Source organism: Chiloscyllium plagiosum, chromosome 2 (assembly GCF_004010195.1).
Source record: "Chiloscyllium plagiosum isolate BGI_BamShark_2017 chromosome 2, ASM401019v2, whole genome shotgun sequence".
In the NCBI taxonomy this organism is placed as follows: domain Eukaryota; kingdom Metazoa; phylum Chordata; class Chondrichthyes; order Orectolobiformes; family Hemiscylliidae; genus Chiloscyllium; species Chiloscyllium plagiosum.
The window spans coordinates 139,912,416-139,938,205 of record NC_057711.1 but is presented as its reverse complement, the minus strand read 5'-3'; the positions used below and the strand labels follow the sequence as shown (position 1 = coordinate 139,938,205).

Here is a 25,790-nt window from a genome sequence, read left to right as displayed (position 1 = left end):
ATTTCCGCGACAGTTTTTATAAGGTCCCCCTTCCCTTCCCCCCCCCCACCTGCAAAAACAACATTTCTAATCTCCCACAAGCACAATATTCTATTTACCTTTTTAATTACCTGCTACACCTGCAAGCCAACCTTTTGTCATTCATGTTAAAGGACATCCAGGTCCCTCTGCACAGCAGCATGTTCAATTTTTCACCACATAAATAATAGTCCATTCTGTTGTAATTCTTATCAAAATTGTTGACCTCACATTCACCAACATCATATTCCATCTGCCATACCCTTGCCCACTCACTTAACCATATCTCTCTGCAGACATGGTGTCCTCTGCACACCTTGCTCTCCCACTCGAGTGCCATCTGCAAGCTGTGACACTACATTTAGCCCTCAACTCTAGATCCAGGATAGATGCAGATAAGATAGCTTCCCTGGCTGGGGAATCTAGAACCCTGGGGCACCATTTTAAAAATACAGAGAATGCCATTTCATACTTGGCAAAATTCATCTTACACACAGTTATGAAGATTTGGAATACTCTATCTTGCCCTCGAACCCCACCCCTCCAACCGCAACAAGGACAGAGCCCTCCTGGTCCTCACCTTCCAACCTCCATCATGATATGCATTGCAATATCCTCCGCCATCTACAAACTGACCCTACCAGAGAGAGATTTCCCTCCACACCCCTATCTGCGTTGCGTAAAGATCATTCCTTCCACGACTCCCTTGCTAGGTCCACGACAAGATTCTCAAAGGACATGACAGGATAGACGTGGAAAGGTTTTTTCTCCCCTGCTGTGGAAGTATCAAAGACCAGAGGACACAATTGCAGAATACGGGTCATCACTTAAGACAGAGATGAGAAGGAATTTGTTCTCTGATAGTAGTGAATCTGCGAAATTCCTTACCAGAGGGTTATCAAGCTGAATTGAGATAGGCAGATTCTTAACCCAGCAATGGAATCAAGGGTAATGGGAATAAGGTAAGAAAGTGAAGTTGAGCATTATCAGATCAGCTGTGATCTCATGAAAGGCAGAGGATATTCAATGGGTGAATTGGCTTACTGCTGCTCTTGCGAAGTATGGCTTTATAATGTTCAAAACCAAAAGAAAAACATCCCGACCACAGTCCAGAAATTCATTGCCTGCAGCTTTAGCTCTCAAATTTACCTAGACGACATGCAGATTGAATGTCTCCCATGATTACCGTACTTACTCAATATACTTGCTTGTCTATTCTAATTAATACCATGTCATCCAAGACCATTATTGCTTAGTGTCCCATGAAGAACTCTCAGTGTTTGCTGCCCCTTGTTTCCTTACTGCAACTCCCACCTAAGCAGATTCCCTATAATGTTCTTCTGATCTGAGATTTTGCCTTATTAATATATTGATGTGCCTTTAAATCATCTACCTTGCTGTGAATAAATTTCCAAATCACACAACACCAGGTTTAGTCCAACAGGTTTAATTGAAGCACTAGCTTTCAAAACTTGTTGGATGAAACCTAGTGTTTTGTGATTTTTAACTTTGTCCACCCCAGTCCAACATTGGCTCCTCCACATAAATGATGTGAATACTTCATGCGTTCAGGTAAAGTGTCCTTAAAATTGTCAAAATATCAAAGTTCTGCATTCCTAGTTGATGCTCACAGAATAATAAAAATTTCAGGGAGGAACTTAGCAAGTCTGGCAGCACCTGTGGACAGAAAGCAGAGTTAAATATTTTGGATCTGAAGGAGGGTCACTGATCCCCAAGTGTTGGTGGGGGGTGCTTTAGGTTGCTGGAATATGGGCACAATCTGATGAAGCAACAAAATACAAACTGAACAGAAGCATCATGCAATTGATACAGCAAAGTGATCCAACAACCAATGTACATCAGATGAATCATAGAATCCCTACACAGTGAGAAAACAGGCCATTTGGCCCAACAAGTCCACACTGACGGTCTGAAGAGTAACTCACTCAGACCCATTTCCCTACCCTCTTACTCTACATTTACCCCTGACTAATGCAGCTAACCTACACATCTCTGTACACTATGAACAATTTAGCATGGCCAATTCACCTAACTTGCACATCCCTGGATTGTGGGAGGAAACCAGGGCACCCGGTGGAAATCCACGCAGACATGGGGAGAACGTGCAAACTCCACACAAACAGATAATGTCCCAGGGTGGAATCAAACCAACGTCCCTGGTGGTGAGGTAGCAGTGCTAACGAATGAGACACCATGCCACGGTGAAGGAACATAAGCTTGCTTTCTCTCCATGGATGCTGCCTGACTTACTGTGATCACCAGCGTTTTTTGTTTTCAGTACAAATTCCACCATCTGCAGTAGTCTGCTCCAACAATGCACAGAGCTGGGCTAGGTGGACATGTGTTGCACATCCCTAATTGCCTTGCAATTGAGTGGCTTCCTGGGCAATTTCAGAGGGCAGTTAAGAGTTGACCACACTGCTGTGGGTCTGGAGTCACATGACCACCAGACAAGAATGACACATTTTCTTCCTTGAAGGAAATTAGTGAAACAGATGTATTTTCATGACAATTGATGGTGAGTACCTCATCATTTGGCTCGCTTTTAATTTCAGATCTTATTTAATTCATACTTGAATGTTTGCCATGGTGGAATTCAACCCCACGCCCATAGAACATTAGCCCAGGGCCCTGGATCACTATTCTATTGACCTTACCAGGTGGTGGAGTAATGGTAATCCTGCTGGAACAGATGTCAAGTGTCCTGAATTCCAATATCAATGGTGACAAATGGAGTTGAGTAAATAAATCTTAATTCATGTGCAGACTGTAGATAAAATATAAAAGCTATGGGATTGATGTAAACTTCCATTGGTTCACAATTGGCCTTTGTGGGTGGATGTCTCCCATGACCGACATGCAACTCCAGCAGTTGGTAATAGTTGGTAGTCCTTAATGTAATCTGATACTTAGCAAGCCAGTGTAATATGGGGAATTAATTAAGTCTTTCTGCACATGTTAAAAAAAAGTCTGACAACACATTAACTTCACTTATTTCAAATATCAGGTACATAACAGAACAAATAATTCCTTTTCTGGCAATACATACTGGTTTTAGATCGCGATGAGCATAGCCCTGGCTATGAACATAAGCCACAGCTGATACAATCTGACGGAAAAAGATCCGAGCTTCTTCTTCCGACAATCGGTCTTTTGCAATAATATAGTCAAACAGCTCTCCACCAGGGCAGTACTGGAATAAAAATATTTGTATGTACTTAAAAACTGCTTCGAAAAAAGCACGCAGAGATAAATCTTAAATGCTCTCAAATCATAAATTGGAGATGAAAATCAATATGTATTTCGGATGAACTTCAAAGTTGGACTTATTATAGGTGATAGAATAATAATTTACATTTGTGGAATGTCTTTGACTTTGCATACATACTTCACGGGAGCATTATCAGCATGATAATGCAATAGAAGTATTATAAGGAGATATCATGCAGGTAAACAAAAACTCAGAGGCTGGATTTAAATCAGCATCTTAAAACGTTTGCTTAAAAGCTAACAAGCTTAAGCAGGGAATTTTGGAAATTAGGGCCCAGGCAGATGTAACTGCAGCTGTGAATTTCTGTAGCAATTAAAATTGTTGATGTGCAAGGAGATGCAGAGATCTCAAAAGTTTAGAGGGCTGGAGGAGGTTACGAAGACAGGAAGTGATGAGTATGCAGCAAATTATAAGAATTGTAGCTCCGCCAGTTCGATAATCAGAAAGGAGATTATAGGCGAATGTGATTTGGTGCAGGTTAGTTCAATAAAACTTCTGCTCCTCATTCCCATTCAAGATTGTATGCTCTATTTGCATTTAAGTTACTGATCAGAGACTAACAGCTGGAAGCTTAATTTGTATCTATTACCTAACTGAAAGATAAGCAAGCATAAAGAATATTTCATTCTACTTTTTAATTAAAAGCATTAAATAATTAATTTGGCTGAAAAGGCAAGGGGAAAAAATAAAGGTCTAGATAAAATCTTAGAATTAAAGCTCATCTTCAACGGCTTAGTTAAAACGATCAATACAGGATGAAAATTTATTTCACAATTTCAGTCAAAAATATACATATAATTATAAATTTATTCAGCCAGTCACCTCCAGGATGATGAAGATTTTCTGTGCTGTCTCTATAACATGGTATAAACGACAAACATGTTGGTGACTCAAATTCTTCATTGCTTCAATTTCCGTTTGAACTCGAGGCAAGTCTTCCTACCAAAAGATAAATACAAACATCAAGAGCATACTTATTTTAATTGCTCATAGTTTGATAAGCCTTTCTTATTTAAGATTAGAGTTTAAAGAGAAGTGAACAGGCAGTAAAAACTGAAGTTCGTAATGAAACTTTAAAATCTGTCATTACTAATCAAACTCTCAAGGGAGTGAACTAATTCAACTTACATCATCCATCATTATTTCAGGCAACTTACCCCAAGTAATTCTTTGTCCATGATCTTTATGGCAACTTTTTCCCTCGTCAATATGTGGCGAGCTAGTTTTACTTTAGCAAACCCCCCTGTAGGGGATAAAGAAAATTCAAGCTATTTAGTTGATATTTCTCCAAAAGGACCAGCAAGCTTTATTCTGAAGTTGATCTTTAACCCATGAAGCTTATCACTTTCTAACCATACACAACCTATCCCTCAAATAGTTTAGTCTTCCGCGGATATTTTGAATAAACACTTGCAAATTCCAAGCGGCACACGTTTAGTAAGAAATCAGTGGAATTTTTCATGTTAAACAGAATTGGCGGGGGGCGGAAATAAGAATAATTGAACCAAAAAATGGGGTTCTTAAAATGATGGAGTATAATTCAGATCAGCAGTTCTAGTGAGGAGATCTAGAAGAGCCAGTTATCAGGAGAAAGGAAGGAGCAACTTGGTTGGATTTGGTGATCAATGGGAAAAGAGGCTTACTGCAAAAAGATAAAAGAAAAGCTTCTGTAGTGTTACAGTAGGAGTAAATATGAATTACTGAATTTTAAACTTCCAACGTCTGATTGTTATACTTGAGACCTTAATGGGCGAGTGATTTTTAAGAAGCGCAAGTGGTAACTGTGATCATCTGATGGTAAACCAACAAAATTCACAAACATTTCGGCACTAAAATTGTCATTTCATTCAAAGACATCCAAAACAGATGCCTCAAAATAAATATTAGTAATAATGATGGCAATTGGAATGTTAGCATTTATTACGGAATGGAGTATAAAAATAGGGAAGTGTTGATGCAACCATAAAAAGCTTTGGTGAAATCACATCTAGAGTACAGTGTACACAATTTTGGTCCTCTTGAGAAAAAAAAATGTAATTGCACTGGAGGCAGTTCAGAGGAGGTTCTCTAGTTGAATTCCAGAAATTAGGGGCTTTTCTTGTGAGGAGAGATCAAGTAGTTTAGGACTGTACTTGCTTGACTTTAGAAGAATGGAAGGAGATCTAATTGAAGCATACAAGATGCTAAAGAGGATCCAAGTAGGCATAAAGCAGATATTTCCCCTTCTGGTTCATTCTAGAAGGAGGAGCCATAATTTTAGGAAAAGGTGTCGCAGATTTAAAACAGAGAGGAGGAGGAATGGTTCCTCTCAAAGCATTGTGCATCTGTGGAATTCACTATAACAGAATGCAGTAGATGCTGGGACTGTGAATAAATTTGAGGAAATAGATTTGAAGAAATGGATTTTTAATTAATAATGGCATAAAGAATTAATGTGGAATAGACAGGAAAAGTGGAGTTGAAGCCAACATGAGATGAGCCATGTTTGTAAAGTAGGCTCAAGAGTTGCTCCTGCTCCCATTTCTTATGTACAAAGGCCAAGAACATGAGCAGTTTGAACTAAGAAACCATTCAGGCTAATGAGTTTACAAAATTAAAACCCTGAATCAGAGTTATCTTTTTCCTATTTCAATTCAAAAGTAGTCTAAACTAGGACTAGTTGAACAGAGAAATGCATGTACATCCTGCTGTATATAAAGAAAACAAAATTAGAGTGCCAAAAAAAACAAAAAGTATAGAGGGAAAAGAGAAGACAATATGCAAATAAGAAAAAGCAGATCCAAAAAGGAAAACAAAAACTAAATATTTAGATGGGTTCATAGGGCAGACAAACTATGAAAAGAAAGCCAGTCCCATAAAATACTTGAGAAAACGTTGAAATAGTATGGCAGTTGGGAGACATCTCAGGAGAGTGTAACTTTATTAAAATCAAGCCAGCTACAAAACAGAATACACCTAAAAAAGATCCGAGATTGAGAACACTGTATTCAGAGGACAAAGATCTTTTGAGGGCTGAACACTCAGGGCAAATCCATTTGCAGTCACCTAAATTACATGTACAAAGTAGTCGGCACTAGATTGAGATCAGAATCAGGAAATTTGGCATTGTAATTGTACAGTACAATTGGTGGTATCTGGAGGATGGGTGCAAGATGTGAACAGAATCAATACTCCTGTTGAGTCTCTGATCATGATGAATAATGATGTGCAGACTCATTTGCAGGCTGAAAGCCAAGCTGTCAGCTTTGGAAAAAATTATGCAGTTTCCCTAATAATTGCTCAACAAGTGACACTGAAAATGATCGCCTTTCCCAAAAAAAAAACACAATCACGCGGTCATAAGTTCTCTTACTCAAGAACTCTTGGTCATGTAATGCCAGATACCACATTAGGTTTTAAGAACTGTCTTGAGCATACATTTGTCAAACCTTAAAATCAAAACTCCTTATGTCAAGAACACATCAGTGCTACACCTGTGCTCCTTTGGTTTAAAAAAAAGCTTCACTTCAAACACATATAGTGTAATTCCAATGGCAATTGTGTATGGAAATGCGTACCTGTACCAATAGTTTCCTGTAGTTCATAGTGTTTCAGCAGCTCTTCATAATCAATGGCCATAGTCAACAAAAAATAATCAGCACCTGCAATATTTTTGAGGATACGTTAGAATAGTTCCATGCTGCAGAAATTCTATTTTTTCTCAAAATGTCTAATTAACACAAAGCCGCAGGAAAATGGACAAAACTCCCTCAGAAATATTAAATAGTTCCTGAAATAAACATAAATGGTCAGCATTTAGTTGACTTTAAAGCCAGATCCACTGTTTAGCTGATTTGTCCCAACAGTAGGGTATCCTCCAAATAATAAATATGACAGGCTAAGACTGGCAAAGTAAAGGCAAAATTATTATTACAATGAATTATCCACCTTACTCAGTTACTTTTGTTTTAACATACACGAATGTTATCACAATATTAAACAATTTACAGCACACACTCCTTTCAGGCTCTATGCCTGTGTTGTCTCTTTGAAAGAAATGCTTAATTAGTCACACTCTTAGCTCTTTCACCACAGTGTTTTCTTTTGGCATGAAGTATATGTGTTTTTTGAAGTTAACTAAATTGGCTTCTACACCTTTTCAAGCAGTGCTTCTAGATAACTTACCACAAAAAAAAACTCACTTCCCCTCAGATTCTTTGCCAATTTCAAATCTGTATTGTCTCATCATAGGTGAGTATCATGCTGCTCTAAAGAAAAGGTGGTTATTATGCTAATTGGAAGCTATTTGTCGAGAAGCTAAACCACAAGGAACTTGTTGGCTTATATGCATTGCCAGTGAGTGCTTCTCACGATCATGATATGGACTGTTTAGGACACGTTAGGAAGCATTTCTACAGAGAAATGATGGTAGAGATTTGGAACTCTCTTCCACAAATGACAGCTGATGCTAGATCAGTTCATTTCAAACCAGAGAGATCAGTATTTGTCAAGCGAAGGTATTGAGGGATAATGGGTCAATGGTAGGTACTTAAGAGTTAGGTCACAAATCAACCATGCTCTCATTGAATGGCAGAAGAGGCTCAAGGGGCTAAGTGGTCTACTTGCGTTCCTAGCATTCAAATACTAGGACAGGGTGGAAATTGATCATGGTTCATCAATGGTAAAAATGGGCAATGCTGGAGGAATTCAGTTTGAGAGATAACAAGGATACTGAAGTTTGGATTATTCTACTGCATTGGGTTGCTGTACTTGATTTAGACTATATTCCTCTCTTCAGACCTCTAGTAGTTAGCCAGTTACCTTCTCAGTTTGTAAACATATGGAGTGATGGGGAACTGGGACACAATTCAAAAACAGGCAGAATTTGATTACCACAAACTTAAGTCTAAAATTTGGGAAAATTAGCCAGAGGGATATACAAATTACCAAATCCAGAAGAAAGACAAAAGCTTGAACACGAGCAGCAGTAGATGAGGCAGAACAAAGTTAGGCGATTGAATAGCAGTGGAAACAGGCAATCTTAATGATGCTGTGGATATGAAAATATAAACTCATCTTGGGATCAAATATAACACCATAGTTCCAATTTCTAGGCAGAAGCAAGAAATTAGTAACTAGGAAACAGTTTGTAGCAGGGACCAAAGTTCAATCTTTGAAATATTTAATTAGAGCAAATTTCTGCTCATTGGTCAAGATGTCTTTAACACCAGTAGAGATGGTGATAGTCAGCTAATAGGAACTTCTAAAAACTAATGCTCTGTTTTACGGATGATATCAAAGACTAGAATATAGATAAGAAATATTGGCAAGGTTAGATTCCGGATGCCCAAAACGTCGATTTGCCTGCTCCTCAGATGCGGTCTGACCTGCTGTGCTTTTCCAGCGACACACTCGCGACTCTGATCTCTGCAGTTCTCAGTTTCTCCTAATTCCTTGGTAAACCCCAGTAACTGATAGATTCAAGAGTAAGGTGAAGTAATGCAGGAAATTTTGATTAGAAACTTGTTAATAAAAAAGAACCATGCCAGTGCAGTTCCACTCAGCTGTAGAACAGTGAAACAGCATTTGTTACAGCCTGATGAAGGACTGTTAACATCTGAAGAAGAAGAAATCTGAGAAAAGTAGCAATTAACCAACAGAATTACAGAGTGGTGGCAATAAACAGTCATGGATAGAAGAGAGACACTAATAAAATCTCAGCTCACACAGTGACCAGAAAAGGAAGCCCATTTCCCTTACCTGCTCCAAAACATAGACAAACGCTTCCATAAGCTGACAGAGGAAACAGATTCTTACAACTGAAACCTAGCTTCGATTTATCCAATTGCACAATTTGATAGTATTGGCAGTCACCCAAGCTTAAAACAGGATAAAGGATAAACGTCTAAACCACCAAATCCAGTGCAGTACATTGAATCCCAAGAGTTCCACATTCAGCCTCATTTATCACCCAAAAAATTGCGCTGTGGAGCTTTTAAGAAATGATAATATTGGATACAATATTGATGTGATATTATCTAGGCAGTTGTAACATTTCTAACAGAGCTAAAAGCTGACAAGAACAAGCGGCTAATGTCAAATTTGTGGAAGGACTTAGCTGATCCACCGCAAGATCATAACACTTTGAGCCAGATGCCCTTATTCTGCTCCTTCAAGTTTGCTCTGCTATTCAATCACGTTTGATATGTTTCTTAAACCCATTCTCCCATAACCCTTGATCCAATTACCAAATCAGGAACCCATTGGCCTTAGATACATTGAATGACTTAGTCTTCACATCCTTAGGCAACAATGAGTTCCACAGATTAACCACTCTCTGGCTGAAGAAATTCTTCCTCAACCTAGTTCAAAGGGTGCAGAACATACAGAAGCTTAAACACACTTACCAATGGATTCAAGAACAGCTTCTTCCCTACTGAATAGATTTCTAATTTCAAATCCAATGTTAATCTTGCTTTTGTGCACCTCCTATGCAGCCCTAACCTATCTAAACACCCCATGATCTGTATGTCATTGCATGTTCTGATTTACCTATACTGCTCGCACAACAACAAAACTTCTCTGCACTTAAGCACATTCGATAACAATAAATTAAATCAAAATCAAATTGTTCTTTCATAGAGGCTGTGCCTTCAGGTACTAATTTCTTCTACTAGTGCAAACATCTCCTCGTTCACTCTACCCAGGACTCCGTATCATGTAAATTTCAGTTAGATCACTCCTTACCCTCAAACCTCAGTCAAGTACATCCTCAACCTCTCCTCATATGACTATGAATTATCCCCGCGATAATTCTTGTAAACCTCCTCTTGACCCCTCCAACATCAGCACATCCTTCCTTAGACACAGGGCCCAAAACAGTTCAAGATTTCAAATGCGGTCTGACCAGAGCATTATAAAGCCTTGACAATACATCTCTACTCTTACAAGGTTCACATTCCTTTCAAGAGTACTAGAATGTATTTGCCTTCCGAACTGTCAACTGAACGGGTTTTTAAAAAAAGTTCATTTGTGGGATGTGGGCATCGGTGGTTGGCTAACATTTATTATCCGTTCCCAGTTGCCCTTCAGAAGATAGTAGAGGGCTGCCTTCCTGAACTACTGCAGTCCACCTGCTGTAGGTTGATCCACAATGCCATTGGGGAAAGAATTCCAGGATTTTGACTCAACAACATGGAAATATATCACTGTTGTTATTTCAAAGTCAGGATGGTGAGTGGCAAAGGGGAACTTGCAAGTGATGGTGTTCCCATTTATCTGCTGCTCTTCTCCTTCTGGATGGAAGTGGTCGTGGGTTTGGAATGCGCAGTCTGAGGATCTTTGGTGAATTTCTGCAGTGTGTCTTGTAGATAGTATACACAGCTGTTACGGAGTATGTGTGTTGTGGGAGTAGATGCCTATGGGTACAGTTCCAATCAAGCTGACAACTTTGTCCTGGATGTCAAGCTTCTTGAATGTTGCCGGAGCTGCACTCATCCAGGCAAATAGGGAGCATTCCATCACACTGCTGACTTGTGCCTTTGGGGAGTCACTTGCTGCAGTATTTCTAGCCTCAGATTTGCTCTTGTAGCCAGCTTTTTCATGGTGAGTCCAGTTGCGTTCCTGGTCAATGATAACCTCCAGAATATTGACAGTGGAAGTTTCAGAGATAGTAACACCACTGAATGTCAAGGGCGACGGTCAGATTGCCTCTTATTGGTGATGGTCACAGCCTGGCATTCGTGTGGTAAGACTGTTACTTGCCGCTTGCCAGCCCCCAAGGCTGGATTATCCAAATCTTGTTGCAATTGAACATGGACCTCTTCAGTCTCTGAAGAGAAACCAGTGTGCCCATTCTAACCTTATGATAGAGGGAAAGTCATTGATGAAGCAGCTGAAGATGGTCGGGCCTAGGACAGTCCCTGGGGACACCTGCAGAGATGTCCTGGAGCTGAGGTGACTGACTGACATCCAACAACCAAAACCATCCTTCTTATGTGCCAGGTATGACTCCAACCACCAAAGAGCTTACTCCCGATATCCATTGACTCCAATTTTGCAAGGGTTCCTTGATGCCAAATTGTCTAATGGAACCTTGCTGCCACTTTCACCTCACCTGCATGTTAACTTAGGAAAATCCTGAACTAGGAGTCCCAAGTTCCTTTGTGCTTCAGATTTCCAAAGCCTTACCCAGTTCAGAAAATAATCTATGCCTCTTCTTCCTACAGAAGTGCAAAACCTCACACTTTCCCCACACTGGATTCCATCTGCCACTTCTTTGTCCATTCTCCTAACCTGTCTGCCTAAATCTTTCTGCAGCCTAGTCACCTCCTCAACATGACCTGTCTTGCCACCTATATATGTGTCACCTGCAAACGGAGCGACAATGTTCTTAGGTCTTTCATCCAGATCAATGTATCCATGAATAGTTGTGAACAGTACTAACCTCTGCAGCTGCCATCCAGAAGAGGCCCGGTCTATCCCTACTCTCTGCCTCCTACCATTCAGACAATCCCCTATCAATGCCAGCACCTTCCCCCCTAACACCATGGGCTATTATCTTATTTAGCAGCCTTCTGTGCAGCACTTTGTCAAAGACCTTCTGGAAATTCACATAGATGACATCCACTGGCTTTCCTTTGTCTAACTTGTTTGTTACCTCCGCAAGGAATTCTAACAGATTTGTCAGGCATGACCTCCCCCTTGATGAAGCTGTGCTGACTCAGCTCTTTTAATGGACTGTAAATTCTTGCCAGCGACAGAGGTCAGGCTAACTGGCCTATAGTTTCCTGTATTTGCCTCCTACCCTTCTTAAACAGGGGTGTTACATTAGACATTTTCCAATCGTCTGGGACACACTCCAACTCCAGTAATTCTTGAAAGGTCACCATCAATAACTTCACAATCTCTTCAGCTATCTCCCTCAAACTCTGTAGACCACCTTCAGACTTTTCACCTTCTCAAGCACCTTCTCTAGCACCTTCTCTCAAACCCTCCACCCCCCCCCCCCCCCCTTGTCAGCCATGGTTGCCTCATCCTCCCCTTAGTATACTGTTTCTTCCTTGGAATGATTTTCTGGGGGTATTTTGGGAGGCGGAGCAGAAAGTCCTGTTATTGCAGCACCACCGTCTTTCCTGCTCGGCTCCCCTCTTGAGCCTTTGTGGTTACTTTTACCTCAATTGTAATCCAGTTACATCAGATTCCAGCTTCTCCCTCTCAAACAGCAGGATGAATTCTATCATATTTGGTCACTGCCCCCTAATGTTTCTCCAACTTCAGCTCCTTAATCAAGGTCAAATTCTGACATGTTTTCTCTATCTCGTGATTTGTTTTCTTCCCCAAATCCTGACTACTGCGAAGAGGCCTGTACACAACTCCCATCATGGTCCCTTTTCCTTTGCAGTTCCTCAACTCTACCCACACAGATTCTATGCCTTTGGACTCTATCACTTCTTGCTATCGAAGTAATTTCACTTCTTGCCAATGAGGCAACCTCTTGGCCTTGACCCATCTAGCTGTCCTTTCAATAGGACATGGAACCTGGGAAATTTAGTTTCCAGCCCTGATTCCCTTACAGCTTTCTATGTTTCCATGATACCCACAACATCATACCTACCAATTTCAATCAGCGCTACAAACTCATTTACTTGTTTCGTTTATCACGTGCATTGAAATACAACAACCTCAGAGCGGTGTCGACTGTTCCCTTTCTCACAGCTGTCCCCATATCCACAAATGCAGGGTATACATGATATAAAAAAACAAGTTTCCAAAGAGTCATAGAGTTTTAGAGAAGTACAGCACGGAAACAGACCCTTCGGTCCAACTCGGCTATGCTGATCAGATATCCTCACAGAACATAGCCCCATTTGCCAACATTTGGACCATATCCCACTAAATGCTTCCTATTCATATATTCATTCAGATGTTTTTTAAATGCTGCAGGTGTACTAGCTCCACCACTTCCTCTAGCAACTTATTCTATACGTGCACCACCCTTTGCAGGAAAATGTTGCCCCTTAGGTCTCTTTTATATCTTTCCCCTCTCACCCTAAACCTATGCCCTCTAGTTCTGGACTCCCCGACCCCATGGAATAGACTTTTTCTATTTATCCTTTCCATGCCCCTCATGATTTTATAAACCTCTATAAGGTCACTCCTCAGCCTCCGACCCTCCAGGGAAAACAGCCCCAGCCTATTCAACTTCTCCCCATAGTTCAATTCCTCCAACCTGGCAACATCCTTGTAAATCATTTCTGAACCCTTTCAAGTTTCACAACATCTTTCCGATAGGAAGGAGACCAGAATTGCATGCAATATTCCAACAGTGGCCTAACCAGTGTCCTGCACAGCCGCAACATGACCTTCCCAACTCCTGTACTCAATACGCTGACCAATAAAGAGAAGTTTACCTAACGTCTTCTTCACTATCCTGTCTACCTGTGACTCCACTTTCTAAGAACTTATGAACCTGCACTCCAATGTCTCTTTGTTCAGCAACACTCCCTAAGTACTGCTAAGATTTGCTTTCCAAAAATGCACCACCTAATTTATCTAAATTATACTCCATCTGCCACTTCTCAGCCCATTGGCTCATCTGATCAAGATCCTGTTGGATTCTGAGGTAACCTTCTTCGCTGTCCACTACAACTCCAATTTTGGGGTCATCTGCAAACTTACTAACTATACCTCTTATGCTCACATCTAAATCATTTTATAAAACTAGAAAAAAGTAATGGACCCAGTGATGTCCACTAATCCTTGTGGCACTCCACTGGTCACAGGCCTCCAGTCTTAAAAGCAACCTTCCATCAACACTTTCTGCCTTCTACCTTTGAGCCAGTTCTGTGTCCAATTGGCTAGTTCTCCCCACATTCCATGAGATCTAACCTTGCTCACCAGTCTCCCATGGGGAACCTTGTCAAACACCTTACTGAAGTCCATATAGATCATGTGCACCACTCTGCCCTCATCAATTCTCTTTATTACTTCTTCAAAAAGCTCAATCAAGTTTGTGAAACATGATTTCCCATGTACAAAGCCACGCTGACTATCCATAATCAGTCCTTGCCATGTACATGTAAATCTGGTCCCTCAGGATTTCCTCCAACCAGGGCTGAAGGGTCTGTTTCCGTGCTATACATCTCTATAACTCTACAACTTGCCCACCACCACTCACTAATCTATAGTTCTCTGGCTTTTTCTTACCACCCTTCTTAAACAGTGGCACCATGTTAGCCAACCTCCAGTCTCCAGCATCTCACCTGTGACTATCGATGGTACAAATATCTCAGCAAGGGGCCCAACAATCATTTCCCTAGCCGCCCATGAAGTCCCAGGTCAGGTCCTGGGGATTTATCAACTTTTATGCACTTCAAGACATCCAGCACATCCTACTCTGTAATGTGAACATTTTTCAAAATGTCACCATCAATTCCCCTACATTCTCTATCTCCCATGTCCTTCTCCATAGTAAACACTGATGGAAAATACTCATTCAATATCTCCCCCATCTCCTGCGGCTCCACACACAGGCTGCCTTGCTGATCTTTGAGGGGCCCTATTCTCTCCCCAGTTACCTTTTTGTCCTTAAATGTATTTATAAAAACCCTTTGGATTCTCCTTAATTGTACTTGCCAAAGCTATGTCATGTCCCTTTTTTGTCCTCCTGATTTCTCTCTCAAGTATACTCCTACTGCCTTTATGCTCTTCTACGAATTCTCTCTATCTACCCTGTCTATACCTGACATATGCTTCCTTCTTTTTCTTAACCAAAACCTCAATTTCTTTAGTCATCCAGCATTCCCTACACCTACCAGCCTTACTTTTCACCGTTAAACAGGAATATTCTGTTTCTGCACTCTCATCTCATTTTTGAAGTCTTCCCATATTCCAGCCACCCCTTTACCTGCGAACATCTGTCCCCATCAGCTTTTGAAAGTTCTTGCCTAATACCGTCAAAATTGACCTTCTTCCAATTTAGAACTTCAACTTTTAGATCTGGTCTATCCTTTTCCATCATTATTTTAAAACTAATAGAATTGTGGTCACTGGCCCCAAAGTGCTCCCCTACTGACACCTCAGTCACCTGCCCTGTCTTATTTCCCAAGTATAGGTTTTTTTTAAACATCTTCTCTAGTAGGTACATCCACATACTGCATTAGAACATTTTCTTGTACAAGCTTAACAAATTCCTGTCCATTTAAACCCTTAACACTATGGCAGTCCCAGTCTATGTTTGGAAAGTTAAAATCCCCTACCATAACCACCTGACTAATCTTACAGATAGCGGAGATCTCCTTACAAGTTTGTTTCTCAATTTCACACTGACTATTAGGGAGTCTATAATACAATTCCAATCAGGCGATCACCCCTTTTTTATTTCTCAGTTCTGCCCATATAACTTCCCTGGATGTATTCCCAGGAATATCCTCCTCAAATACAGCTATAATGCTATCCTTATTAAAAACACCACTCCCCCTCCTCTCTCGTCCCCCTTTCTATAGCATGTGTATCCTGGAACATTAAGCTGTCAGTCTTGTCCATCCCTGAGCCACATTTCTGTAATTGCTGATATCCCAGTCCCACATTCCTAACCGTGCCCTGTGTTCACCGGCTTTCTGTCAGGCCTCTTGCATTGAAGTAAATGCAGTTAAATTTATCAGTCCTACCTTCTTCTCTGCTTTGTTCCTGCCTGACATGACTGTTTGACTCTTCCCCTTTCCCAACTGTACCAGTCTCAGATTGATCTCTTTCCTCACAATTTCAGTGGGTCCCATCCCCAAACTTTCAAGTTTAAATCCTCCCAAGCAGCTCCAGCAAAACTCCCTGCCAGTATATTAGACCCTTTCCAATTCAGGTACAATCCATCTTCTTGTACAGTTCACTTCTACCCCAGAAGAGATTCCAATGATCCAAAAGTGTGAACCCTTCTTCCATGCACCCGCTTTTCAGCCATACATTCATCTGCTCTAACCTCCTATTCCTACTCTCGTTAGGTCATAGCACTGGGAGCAATGCAGATATTACTACTCTAGAGGACCTCCTTTTTAAATTCCTACCTAACTTTCTATATTCTCCCTTCAGAATCTCATCCTTTTGCCTTCCTATGTTATTGGTTCCAATGTGTACAATGATCTGCTGGTCCCTTTCCCCTTTGAGAACATTCTGTACCCTCTCAGACATCCTTGATCCTGGCACCAGGGAGGCAACACACCATTCAGATTTTTTGCTGCTTGCCACAGAAACATCTGTCTGTGCCTCTGACTATCACAATCGATCGCTTGGAACCTGCCTGGATACCAGAAACTTGGCTGTTCATGCTATACTCCCCTGAGAGTCCATCACCTCCTACATTTTCCAAGACAGCATACTTGGTTTGAAATGTGGATAGCCACAGAAGACTCCTGCACTACCTGCCTACCTCTCTTACCTTTCCTGCAGTTAAGGTTTTTTAAAAAAAGCAGCACAAAGTTGCAACATAGAATTATCCAAGAAAATCTACAGTGTCAAGAAAGTTTGTGGTCAAGTGTTTTGTCCATTGGAGTACAAGATTGAAGGAAGAGCAGAGAGCGATCTCAGAATGATTGACAGTTTTCAGTTGTCCAAAATGTAACATCAACAAGGCACCAAAGTCAGGATAAATGCAAAAATGAATGTGGCAAAAAAAAAGCAGAAGTCAAGCAGAACGTAAGATTCTGTTTTATATCTTTGTTGCACAGCCCATGACCAATGAATGATCCCAAAAGCAAAGACTAGCTGCTCGAACAAGAAGGTGATTAATGTCCTGGAACATAAACAACTCAACAGAAACAGAAATTGCTGGAGAAACTCAACAGCTGTGAGGAGAAAACAGAGTTAAGTTTTTCCTAGCCGCTTTTAAAACAAATTCTAGCTGCTAACAGTTCAGAAGAAGAGTCACCAGACTCGAAAGGGTAGTTTTGCTTTCTTCCTACTAATGCTGCCCGAGTTTCTTGAGCAAATTCTGCTTTTGTTTCAGATCTCCAGCATCCATAGTTCTTCAATTTAGAATAACGCAACATTTTGGCAAAGACTAGATGGGCTGAAAACCCTGGCATTGTGTAACCATGCTATGAATTCAGGGTCATTATTGAACTTATGGCAGTATCATTCATGGTTAGTCTTCATTTGGTGGTATTCAGTGTATTATTGAAGGATCCCGATTAGTCCGAGAGCCCCTTCGCCCTCTCTGGTGGATCCCATAAAACTAACATGACAGCTCTCCTAAACGGGCAACTCATACATTATAGAGTACCGAAAGTGCGATAGACAATAAGCTACGAACAAGACACTCCTGACAGACCGAAAACAGAGCCAGGTTTAACCCATCATTGCTAAGCCGGGATTTCATCCGCCCATTTCAAAAACATACTGGGGTAGAACCGCTTGGACCTCAGATCCTGCTTCAATGTAGACAGAGTGCCTCCGTCTCTCTCTCTCACACCCACCCCACTCCCCAAACAACCACATCCATAAACCGAGAGCAGACACATCGTCCCCTCCCTTCGCCCGGCACCAATGGCCGAAGGAAAGTAACGCTAATTACCTACTTTGCCCCTGAAACGCCACTGCACCCCAGCCCGGATAGACAGAGTGCCTCCGTCTCTCTCTCTCTCACCCACCCCACTCCCCAAACAACCACATCCATAAACCGAGAGCAGACACATCGTCCCCTCCCTGCGCCCGGCACCAATGGCCGAAGGAAAGTAACGCTAATTACCTACCTTGCCCCTGAAACGCCACTGCACCCCAGCCCGGAACGTCTCTCTGTGTAGGGTCGAACGGGACATCTCAGGTCCCGCTCTGTTTACCCGGGACCAAAGCCCATCTCCGCGGCTCACCAAACCAACCTGACCCGTTCCTTTTGCTTGGCTCCCGGGCTCACCCCGCTCCGTTTATCCGGCTCCCGGGCTCACCCCGCTCCGTTTATCCGGCTCCCGGGCTCACCCCGCTCCGTTTATCTGGCTCTCTGACCCGTTTGATTTTTGAATGTTTAACCCCAACATTCGAATCTCCCTCCTTGACTAACGTAACTTCCGGCCCACTCGCCAAAACGAAGCAGAGGCGCATGCTCTGTGCACGTGGTGACGGTTGGGTTCAGATTCAAACAGATGGTCGTTTCCCAGGTGATGGTGGCTACGAATCCAGAGACTCTCTCCTCTTTGTGCCATTGTCAAACTGGTATCACACATTCAAAATGATTATACTGGAGGACGCCATTTAACTCATTAAATCTGTGTCGGCTCAATGGGGACTCATCTCATCCCCTTCCACCGTATTCTCCCCATAATTGCACATCGTTTTTCATTGTTCAAATAATCATTTTGTTTCGAATGACTCAGTTGAATCTGTCACCAGGATACTCTGAGGCAGTGCACTCCAGATCCTGACAACATATTGCAAAAAGTTCTCATTGATTTTGTTTGGATTTATTTATTATTGTCACATGTGCTACGTACATTGAAAAGTTTTGTTTTTCGTGCAATACAGGCAGATTATGCCATACAAAGATCTAAGGCTGACGGAACAGAACAAGGAGTACAAAGTTACGGCTGTAAAGAATGTGTGCAAAAAGCAAGGTCAACATTACATTTGAAATTTTGAGAGGTCAATTCAGAAGTCTAATAACATCGTAGAAGAGGCTGCTCTTGAACCTGCTGGTACGTGTGTTTGAGCTTTTGGATGGAAGAGAATATATATGGGATGGGAGGAGCCTTTGATGATATTGGCTGTCATTCCGAGCCAGCGAGAAGTATAAATGGAGTAAATAGATGGAAGGTTGGCTTGTATCAAGGAGTGGGCTGTGCTCACAGCTCTGTAGTTTCTTATGGTTCTGGGCAGAGCAGTTGCCATACCAAGCCATGATGCATCCAGTTAGAATGCTTTCTGTGGTGCATTTATAAAAGTTGCTGAGAGTCCTTGTTGTCAATGCTTCTTTTTGCAATCACCCTGAATAGTGTATCTGCTGGTTCTTGACCTTTCTGTTGAAGGGAACACATTATTGTTAACTGTTTTGTCCAAACTCTTAATGATTTTGAATGTCTCTTTTCCTTCTGTTTTCTCTCAGAGAATATCCAGTTTCCAAATTTAACTACTTCGCTGCAGTTTATAGCAGACCATGTGTAGAAAGGTAAATCCTTCTGTTTCATGCACTTATTATGAGCCACATTGATGGTAATACTGGAAATACTTAATTAAATAATACTAATACTACTGACTTCAAACAACAAAAGTTTTATTTTTGCAATTTGGTTACTGTGATAGTCAGTTACTGAACATATTTAGACAAAAATACTAATCAGCTTTTAATAAAAGATCACAAAATAAAAGAAAAAATGATTTTTTAGAAAACAATTTTGAAATATTTTATCATAAACATCAAAATAAGGGTGAAGCTGAGCTGTAGGTTTGATATCCAGGCGTTTCATTACCTGGCTAGGTAACATCATCAGTGGCGACCTCCAAGTGAAGCGAAGCTGTTGTCTCCTGCTTTCTATTTATATGTTTGTCCTGGATGGGATGGGGTTCCTGGGGTTTGTGGTGATATCATTTCAACCTGAGCTACAAACCTTCACAAACCTTGCAGCAAAATAAGGATTCAGCCCTTTTCTCCAACAATATCCTTTATGGACACGCAACCTCAGTTAAGTAAAACACCTAACTGCACTCTAATTTTTTTCTCAACAAACAAGGTCACAAGCCTTTCCTTTCAGTGAATTTTTGTGTGTTCACTAGGGTGTGACACTCTTGTCTCTTCTCGAGACGTGGACACAGGAATATTGAATAACTTTTCACACGTTTGGCTTCCGCCATTTACGTGGACTGCTTGGCAGTTTCTAAACAGCACATCTGCTAGTATGGATCTTCTGAACCGAATCTGTTTCTGATCTCTGGTCTTTTCATCTGTCTGTCTCTCTCGGTTGTAAAAGCTCAACTTAGTAAACAGTTGATCTTATGGTCTTCTACAATTATCTCATCAGATAGCTTTTCTAAACATTTAGCTTAGTTGCATCATATCTTGGAAATATTCTTTCGACTCAATGCTAAAAAGTGTTCATGACACTTAAAGAACTCAAAAAACAAAAATCCATTGAATTCGAGTTTAGAAGACATGTTCCATTTAATAACAATGCACTATGAACCTTCATCTCACACTTACACTTATCCCTTCCATTCCCTCCCAGAACCATGATAGGATTTACCTTGTCCTCACTTTTTACCCATCAGCCTCCATGTTCAATGGGTCAGCCTTTGCCTTTTCAGTCAACTCCAGCATGGTGCAACTACCAGATTTTCTCCTGCCCTCCAGTTACAGCATTCTGTAAGGATTATTCCATCATGTACATCAATCAACTTTTCAATCATCCCAATACCCCCTACCTTGTCAAGTTGGCGATTGAGTAGGGCTCCTCACTGTAGGTCATCCACTCAAACCGCTTTTCTTTGTTCTTGCACTTTTTTTTTCTTTTTTTCGATCGTTAATCTTTAGAGCTCAGTCATGGAGGCAACAGCAGTGGCTGGGGGACATTGACGATAGGTCACGAGGTGATTGATCAGTCAGTGACATTGCAGTTTTATCGATATTCGAAGTGGTACCAGAGCTGGACTCTGCAGCAAGGTGGTTAACGCAGCAATAGAATGTAGCAGCGGCTGGGGCTGGTGGCGAAGGATGGCAGCAGTGCCGGTCAACATTGAGGCTGTGGCAAGAGATGGCAGCAACGATCGTGGCAGAAGCCTTACAAGCAGCGGTGAAGCCTGGCATGCTTGATCAAGGTCAGCGGCAGTGAAGGCAAGCACAGGCGTGTCTTAGTCGAGAGTGTGATGCTGGAAAAGCACAGCAGGTCAGGCAACATTCGAGGAGCAGAAGAATTGACATTTCAGGCATAAGCTGTTCATCAGGATGAAGGGCGTATGCCCAAAACATCGGTTCTTCTGCTCCTCAGATGCTGCCTGATCTGCTGTGCATTTCCAGCACCACACTCTTGACTCTGACTTCCAGCATCTGCAGTCCTCACTTTCTCCACAGGCATGTCTTAGCCCAGCACAGAGGAGAGCAAACCCTTTTGGGGAAAGCCAGCTGGGAACATCTGCAGGCCCATGGCTTAGGAAAGGACTGTAATGTTTAACATTTTTAAACTTCATTTCTTTATTTTTTTACCTTGATACTAAGAAGACTGTAGTGCTGAACATTTTAATTTATTTATTTACTTTTCTATTTCAGCAACTAATTTTTTGTACCTAAATACTTGGTCCCTAAGTTGGCACTATGTGTGATGACATTGTACACTTTTCACTGTACTCTTGTACCCCAGTAATTGAGTACGTGTGACAATAAAATCTAAATCTTCTCTACAGTACTTTCTTTTGGAAGTGTAGAACTTGCAATACCTGGCCTTTCATCTCCTCCCTTCTCATTGTCCAAGGCCCCAAGTTGCTCCTTGCATTTGAAGCAGATTTTTGCTTGTAAATTTTGTATCTGCAAATTGCAAATTTGCCTACCTGTGCCAAAAAATAATTAACAACAAAAATCAACATCTGCAATTTTTAACTTATTTTTAAATGAGCTTCTTACTCGTGAATTTCATCATTCACGGGTTCTCAGGAACAGAACCCTCCCGGATACGGAGGAATGACTGTACTTATTTCAATTTAATTTGCTGCTCATGATTTGGTGTCTTCTGCATTAGGGAGACCGGCGACAGACTGAGTGAATGCTTTGTGGAACACCTTCATTCAGTCTGAATGTGTGACCCCGAGCTTTATCATTTTAATTCTCCAGCTTGCTCCCATGCTGACCTTAATATCCATATGCTGTGAATGAAAAAATTAAGGAAAAGGTTTATAAATTTCAGTACTAGGCTCAATTAGTTTATAACAGGCCAGACCCTTGGGCGGAACTATATTAATATTATATTGCATCTGAAAATGTTTTGCAAAAAATATTATTGAAACTGTCATGTGAGTATGGTTATAATTCCACGTGAAACAGAGCAATCCAATGTCACATCCTGTCTGAGAAGCCAATGATCAACAAAAGGCAACAGATGGACAACTTGAACCTCAAAGCTGCTGTTTACCAAGCACAGAGATAAGAAGTTTATGCTTTTATATGTACCAGCCTGTAACATTCAAGCATCCCTCTTGAGCTAAAATCAGTTGGGCTGTAACTTTTTAATGTCTTTATTGTTGTAAGATGTATCCTCATAATTACGTTGTGTGAGCTGTTTGGCAGATTTGCTGCTACCATCCTCTTTCTTGGTTGGAATCTACAGGGCCTACTTGGCCTAGTGCAGTATAGAATACCCAAGCTGGGTATTATTGGCTGTCTGATTGCTTGTGTGTTTGCACATACCTTACTAGTTTTTGCAATCTGAACTCTCTTCATTGTTAATAATAGTGGAAAACATTTCGACCAATTCAGTACAGTTGCAGGTTTCCAACTTGCTGACGCTGTAAAATGAATTTCTGCCAACATTATTAATCTTGATAAATTCTGACATTTGTTTGGATTCTGACCCGAGTCTAGAGAGCCCTAAAATCATCTGCCTGTTCTTTGACCAGTTGTTGCATGACTGGATGTTCAGTAACCAATTGATTACTATCTTTAAGTTGATGCCTTCAACCATTGAAGAAGATTCAAGTCAAAATATATGCTCCTTCTCATCTCAGGCTTAAATCAGCACCCCTTTTTTCTGAGCCTGGTCCTAAAACCTTCCATCAGAGGAAACATGCTCTCAGCTGTTACCCTGTCAAATGCCTTATGAATCCGATATATTTCAATAAGATCATCTCCCATTCTTTTATATTTCAATGAATAAAGTCCCACCTTGTTCAACCTTTGCTCATAAAATAAGGGCTGCATACCAGAGACCATCGTAGTGAACCTTCTCTGGACTGCCTTCAATGAAATAATAACTTTTATTCAATAAGAGACCAAAACTGCTCACAGAAATTCAGAACTGGTCTCACCGGCACCATGTACAGTTGCAGTTAAGACTTCCCTATTCTTATTCTTCAACTCCCTTGAAATAAGGGCCAACATTCCCTTAGCCTTCCTGATTACCTGCTTCAGCTGTGGGTTGGCTTTCTATGTTTCATGCACAAATACCCCCAAGTTCCTTTGTGTTGCATCTATCTGCAATTCTTTTAAATTTAGATAATATTCTGTTCTTTTGTTCCCCCTTCCAAAGATGAACAACTTCACATTTTCCCACATTATACTCTATTCCCATTTAATTAATCTACTGATATCTCTCACTAAACTGCTTGTACCCCTCTTTCCACCTATTTTCGTGTCATGTGCAAATTTGGCTACAATACATTCACTTCCTTCCTCCAAGTCATTAATATCTATTGTGAACAATTGCAATCCCGACAATGATCACTGTGGAACCGCAATGGTTACGGTTTGCCAACCCGAAAAACAAATCCTTATCCCTATTTTCTGTTTGCGGCCCATGAGCCAATTCTCTATCCATGCCATATTCTACATTCAACACTATGAGCTCTTATGATTTAACCCTATAGAACTCCTCCTGGAAGTCCAAGTGCAACACATCTACTGGCTCCCTTCTGTTCATTCTGGTTGAGACTTCCTCAAAAAACTCTAATAAATTAGTCAGACACTTTCATGAGCCATTGTTGACTCTGCTTAATTAGATTATGATTTTCCAAATGGTCTGCTACTACTTTCTTAATTACTGATACCAATAATTTTCCAACATGAGATGTTAGGCTAATTGGCATACAGTTACCTGCTTTGTACTCTCCTCCCAGTTGAATAGAGGTGTCACATTGGCCGTTTTCCAATACCCTGGTACTCCTCCAGAATCCAAGGAGTTTTGGAAAATTACAATTAATGCATCCACTATCTCTGTGGCTATCTCTTTTAAGGTCATAGGATGCAAGGTTTAGGGCACTTACCTGCTTTTAGCTGTATTGCTTTGTCTCATACTACTTCTCTAGTGATGGTAATGATACCTATTTCTTCCCCCCCGTTCTTTAATATTAATGGTATGTTTGAGGTATTTTCTGTCATAAAGACTGAGGAAAAATATCTGCTTAACTTCTCTACTATTTCCTTATTCTTCATAATCATGTCCCCACATTCATTTTCTAAAGGGCTTTTTTTCATTTTGACCTCTCTCTACCTTTTTTATATTGAAAAAAGCTCTTGTTATCAGTTTAAATATTCCTCCCTAGTTTGCCCTCAAAGATTATTTTCTGTCTGTTAGCATTTTAGTCCTATTTTTGCTGGATTTTGAATTTATCCCAGTCTTCAGGGCTATCACTCACTTTGGCCTCATTGTATGCTTTTTCTTTCAACTTAATACTGTCCTTAACTTCCTTAGTTAGCTATGGTTGGTTTAAACCTCTCTTAGAATTTCTCCTCCTTACTGGGATGTATTTTTGCTGAGAGTCATGAATTGCCTTCTTTACTACCACTGCTCAAAGGAAGATTTAATTTATAAGATGGGGCAAACAGAATTTGGCATCTCAGATAAAACATTTTTAAGATATATAATTGTTTCCAAACAAGATAGTAAATCAGAAGCTGCGGGCGGCACGGTGGCACAGTGATTAGCACTGCTGCCTCACAGCGCCAGAGACCCGGGTTCAATTCCTGCCTCAGGCGACTGACTGTGTGGAGTTTGCACGTTCTCCCCGTGTCTGCGTGGGTTTCCTCCGGGTGCTCCGGTTTCCTCCCACACTCCAAAAGATGTGCAGGTCAGGTGAATTGGCTGTGCTACCGTAGTGTTAGGTAAGGGGTAAATGTAGGGGTATGGGTGGGTTGCGCTTCGGCGGGTCGGTGTGGACTTGTTGGGCCGGAGGGCCTGTTTCACACTGTAAGTAATCTAATCTAATCTAAAGCTGAGTAAATAAATAGTTTTGTACACATTTGGAAGTATAGATGATGCATAGCTTACCAATGGCTAAATCAAGCAACAGATGCTTTGGATGAAGTTTTTCAAGCCTTTGGCAGTCATTTTAATCTCGAAACAAAATAACATTCTTGGAAAAGCAAGTTTTAATGCAAAACTCTAGCATGATCTCTCTAGACTAGTGGAGAAATGTAGCACACTTTTGTTAGACAGCTGGTGTGATGATGCTGCACCTTTAACAAGGTTATGTTGTCTTTAGTTTCTTTTTCAGAAGGGTATTAAATGCAGAGTTGCCGAGAAGTCTGGCTTGGATGGGTTTTAGGGCCAATAGCTAACAAATACTGGCTCAAGCAAAAGACTTTCAAGTTTTAAAAAAAACACTTGTACAATGAAGGCAGAGTGGCCAGTTTTTCAATCTCAGTTTTTCTCTGGTTTGGTTTGGGTTCAGAGGTGCTAGTCAGTCGGTTTTGAAACTGCTGGTCCAAGAAGTAGCGACATTGAAGAAGGTGTTCCATGCTGAATCTCTCTGCCATCTCCCTCTCTTTCTCCTGTAAGACCCTGTGTTTGATTTTACCTTTCTTTGCCAAGGGATGTTATAG

At 41.1% G+C, this 25,790-nt stretch overlaps 2 protein-coding genes across 8 annotated transcripts in view; one reads left to right on the top strand and one right to left on the bottom strand.

The window, feature by feature from the left end:
* The window catches only part of melk (maternal embryonic leucine zipper kinase), a 97,504-nt gene extending 79,172 nt beyond the window's left edge, over window positions 1-18,332 (bottom strand). The window contains exons 1-5 of one of the 7 annotated variants that reach the window (XM_043719537.1): window positions 18,257-18,332; window positions 6,868-6,951; window positions 4,468-4,553; window positions 4,133-4,249; window positions 3,089-3,232 (exon numbers count right to left, since the gene is read on the bottom strand). In XM_043719537.1, the coding sequence (XP_043575472.1) occupies window positions 3,089-3,232; window positions 4,133-4,249; window positions 4,468-4,553; window positions 6,868-6,928 (408 nt within the window). In that variant the 5' untranslated portion in view covers window positions 6,929-6,951; window positions 18,257-18,332. The other 6 variants (XM_043719528.1, XM_043719512.1, XM_043719567.1 and 3 more) reach the window with 6 other exon arrangements.
* LOC122558272 lies at window positions 10,892-19,061 on the top strand. Its single transcript, XM_043706665.1, has 3 exons — window positions 10,892-11,036; window positions 18,085-18,490; window positions 18,800-19,061. The coding sequence occupies exons 1-3, from the start codon at window positions 10,892-10,894 to the stop codon at window positions 18,903-18,905; spliced, it is 657 nt and encodes a 218-aa protein (XP_043562600.1). The 3' UTR covers window positions 18,906-19,061.
* The last annotated feature ends 6,729 nt before the right edge of the window (window positions 19,062-25,790 follow it).